The sequence below is a fragment of the Bison bison genome, unplaced genomic scaffold (assembly GCF_000754665.1).
Source record: "Bison bison bison isolate TAMUID 2011002044 unplaced genomic scaffold, Bison_UMD1.0 scf7180017864072, whole genome shotgun sequence".
Classification (NCBI taxonomy): Eukaryota; Metazoa; Chordata; class Mammalia; order Artiodactyla; family Bovidae; genus Bison; species Bison bison.
In genome coordinates, this window is record NW_011494644.1 from 2,813,620 (window position 1) to 2,817,626 (window position 4,007).

A 4,007-nucleotide genomic window follows, 5' to 3' on the forward strand; every position below is an offset into this window, starting at 1 on the left:
ATTTTAAGAGAAGTGAGACAGAAATAGGTCAGGGTCTCCTGGGAGCGCTTTCTCTGACTGCACTATTAAGACAGCAACTCCCCTCCCTTTTTCCTGCTTCATTTTTTTCTCTATAGCACCGTCATCATTCACATGCCATGGATGGCACTTTCGTTTAATTGTTGATCTCCCCACTTAGAATATCAGCGATAAGGGTGCAGACTTTTGTCTCTTCTATTCACTGTTATCCACATAGCCTGGCACACAATAAGCTTCCAAAAATATCTGTTCAATTTATGAATGAAAATGTGAACCACTTTCTCACAGTGTGGTTCATGCTTCTCTAATGTGTTTGAGTTAAAAGCGGTCCATCTGTGTCCTCCCTGTTTCCACTGACCCTTTTCTAACCATGCCTCTGCTGTATTCCTCCCAGCCAAGTGCCAGCCTGCTCCTGTCCAGGGCCTGCCTTTCCATCACGTTCCTCATCCTTTTCTGAATCCTAGACCCCCTCTGCCATCTGGTGAAGCCTATGCACTCCTCGTCAAAAGTAATGCTTTAAATGCATACACTAAATTACATAAGATAATAAAAAAAATTAAATATAATTCTTAAAATATTAAACTTAATACATCATGTATTTACATATCTGGATATAACTATATATTTACAAGTACAAGTATTTGATATATATCAAATAATAAGATCTAGTTGAAATTCTAATACTACAATATAGTAAAATCAGTAAAAATACTGACTTGTGTAAATGTCTTCAAATGTCCTGCTAATACTTCTCTGGTTTGTTGCCTATATCATAATGAATGACAGTGCTGAATTTCAGCTAGAGGTGAATGAATGTGAAGATGTACTTTGTACCCATCCAAGTCTAAAGTCCCTCCCCAGCCCCAAATTCCATCCAACAGGCCTTACCTGTCCTGGATGATGAAGTATTTTAAGGGGTCTGTGGCATTGCTGCTGGGCGTGGCATAGCAGTTGGTCATGAGCAGTACAAACCGGGACAAGTCACCCCCATCCAGCATGGTGCCGACGTAGAGAAACGCCTCTGTGGACAGGGTCACAGAGGAGCCTTGGTAGGGCTGTGTGTAGGCAGGGCTCTGGAAGAGTGCCATTCGCACGGTGAATGTGCCGGTCCCGCCCATGCTGATGTTGAGGGCGCTGCAGGGGGAGAGAGGCTGGTGAGACAACCAGAACCAAGAACAGCAACAGATAGGTCACTCTTTCTGATCTGCATTCCTGGGCCATCCCTGGCAGTTATTTGGAATTTTATCCAGCAACAGGACTGGAATCCACCAACCACTGCTCTGCAAAATACAATAATCACACACAGGTCACTTAGGGATCTTGTTGAAGTGCAGATTCTGGATCTGTAGCTTTGGGATAGGGCTAAAGGTTCTGGATTTCTAATAAGTTCCCAGGTGACGCTGCTGCTTCTGATCCAGAGATCACATTTTTCTGTAACACGTCTACCCCTTCACATGGTGGCCCTTGCATTTAAGTGTGGCAAACACATTCTCAAGGGAATCACCTAGATTCCTTTTTTGATCTTAATATAGAACAGTTTTAAAAGATGGGCTATGAGTCCTACAGGCCTTAGTCAGAGTTCTGATTCCACCTACAGCAGAAGATTAGGATTTTTAAAATGCATTATTTTAAATCACATTAAAAACAGCCACACTGATGGCAACTCCATGGGGATTATCCTACAAAGGACACTGAAAGACTGATGCCCCAGGAAAGGGGGTACATGAGAAACAGTAATGCGGAAGTCCATTTTAGAGGTGAGTACTGGGTTATTTGTTTGGACTTGGTGTTCGACTGGGATGAGATTTCTAGCTTAAGCCAGAGAGAGATCTGCATACAGCTGTTTTGTTCCCTGGAACCTAGCAGGTCTGGGGCATGGCCACATTGCTCCAGAGCACTTCTTGGCCAGGTGATGTTCCACACAGAGGCAGACAAGGAGCAACTGGCTTCCTTCAAGTCAGCCAAGCACCTTCATCAGTGGTAGGTGCCCTTCCCAAGTCTGGTTGGCCCAGAAAACATGTGACCATGGACAAGCTTCAAAAAAAAGGTCATGGTAGAGTGGAGGCTCTATGCCGGATGGCCTGGGTTTGAATCCCAGTTCTGTAACTTACTTTCCTCTACCACTTTGGACAAATTACTAAACTTTCTTTGAACTTCAATTTCAATAATAATAATATTTAAACCTTCTAGGCCATGCTAAGATTTCAGTGAGGTGTTCCATCTAGAGCACTTAGCACAATGCCTGACATATGGTCAGCTCTTGCTAAACACTTGTTATTATCACAACTATTATTTTTTTCCAAGTATCTGCATCATTGGCTTGTGATTCATCCTATTCAGAAATGTTCAAGTTTATTTAGCAACAGGATCCTTTTATTTTCTAAGTAATAAAATTGATAAAGAAGATGTGGTACATATACATGATGGGATACTACTCAGCTATAAAAAAGGATGAAATAATGCCATTTGCAGCAACATGGAAGAAACTAGAGATTATCATACTAAGTAAAGTCAGAAAGAGAAAGATAAATATCATATGATATCACTTACATGTAGAATCTAAAATATGGCACAACCGAAGCAATCTATGAAATAGAAATAGACTCACAGATTTATAGAACAGATCTGTGGCTGTCAGGGGAAGGGGGGCTGGTGTAGGGGGTTGGGATTAGCAGATTTAAGCTATTATACACAGAATGGATAAACAGCAAGGTCCTACTGTATAGCACTGGAACCTAGAATCAATAACCTATGACAAACCATAATGGAAAAGAATATTAAAAAAGAATGCATAGACATTAACACAACATTGTAAATCAACTATACTTCAATTGAAAAAATAAAATTTAAAAAGTTCTCTGGTTCACATCCCCAAATCACTTCCTTAAAGACCTTCACACTCCAAGAAGCATAATTTGTAAACCCCTCTTTATTCAAATTTCTCCTATTTACAGAGAAAGAAACTGAGATCCAAATATGGGGTACAATTTGCCCAGTCCCATAGCAGGTCTGAACTGAGACTCCAACCTTCTTTCTTTTGGTCCAACCACTCTACCCCTCAGATAAACCAGGGACCCTAATATGGGTTTCACCACTGCAGAGCACTTTTGTGCTTCTAAGAAAGACAGTACTTTACTGCTAAATCCATTTAACATATGAGAAGACTGACGCCTAGAATAGGGTTATCAATTTCCCAAAGCCATTTGTGAGATAGAGCCAGGATTTGAAAGTGGGCTCCAGATTTCCTAGCTGGGTTCCTTATGGACTCTTTTTGGAGTCCAGCACTGCCTCCCAGCTGACCGCCTCCAATCAACTCCTTATTGGTGGCAGCTGATAGAGAAGCTGAGGTCCTGGCGGCCAAGGGTTTGTGGGGTGGAGTTGGCCAGGGACACTGGGGACCCTCTCTGGCCGCACCTGACCATTGGCTGCAGGGAGGTCTTCAGGCTGACTTTCATGTCCAGGGGATAGGAGCACGCAAAGTTGATTCTGATGTTGAGGTCACGGATGATGATCTCATCTGCCAGGTAGAGAGTGTTGCTGTATGTGGCGTGGGTCTCATTCCTCTGTATTGGGGTAGGAAGGTAGGGGGAGGAAGGGCGGAAAAGGAATAGAATCTGAGTAGGATTCAAAACCAAAGGCATTGAAACTGCTGAAACTGCCCTCCCAGTTTCCATTAGCATGAGTCATGAGCTAGGCACCCCCCTCCCAAGCTGAATGTCCCTACTGCATCTTTGCACGGATCCTTCAATGACCCTGACAGGCAGGATGACCACCTCCTTAATATAGATGGAAGTTCATGGGAACTGGGTAACTTATCCATGGTACAGGGGGTCTAAGAAGCCTGGACTCTTCCCATCACCTCATGCCTCCTCTCGTGCATGCCAAAAGACTAAAAATCACATACTGAGTCATCATTAATGGCAGATTGTCAAAAAGTCATATTTGGCAAATGACAATTATTTCCTTGTTTCTTATGTCTTTTTTTTTTT

At 42.7% G+C, this 4,007-nt stretch overlaps 1 protein-coding gene across 2 annotated transcripts in view; it reads right to left on the reverse strand.

Moving 5' to 3' along the window:
• UMOD (uromodulin) overlaps positions 1-4,007 on the reverse strand; it is a 19,066-nt gene that overhangs the window by 5,957 nt on the left and 9,102 nt on the right. For both annotated transcript variants that reach the window (XM_010837133.1, XM_010837134.1), the window contains exons 6-7: positions 3,433-3,581; positions 907-1,152 (exon numbers count right to left, since the gene is read on the reverse strand). In XM_010837133.1, coding sequence (XP_010835435.1) covers positions 907-1,152; positions 3,433-3,581 — 395 coding nt within the window. The remainder of the gene's footprint in view (positions 1-906; positions 1,153-3,432; positions 3,582-4,007) is intronic.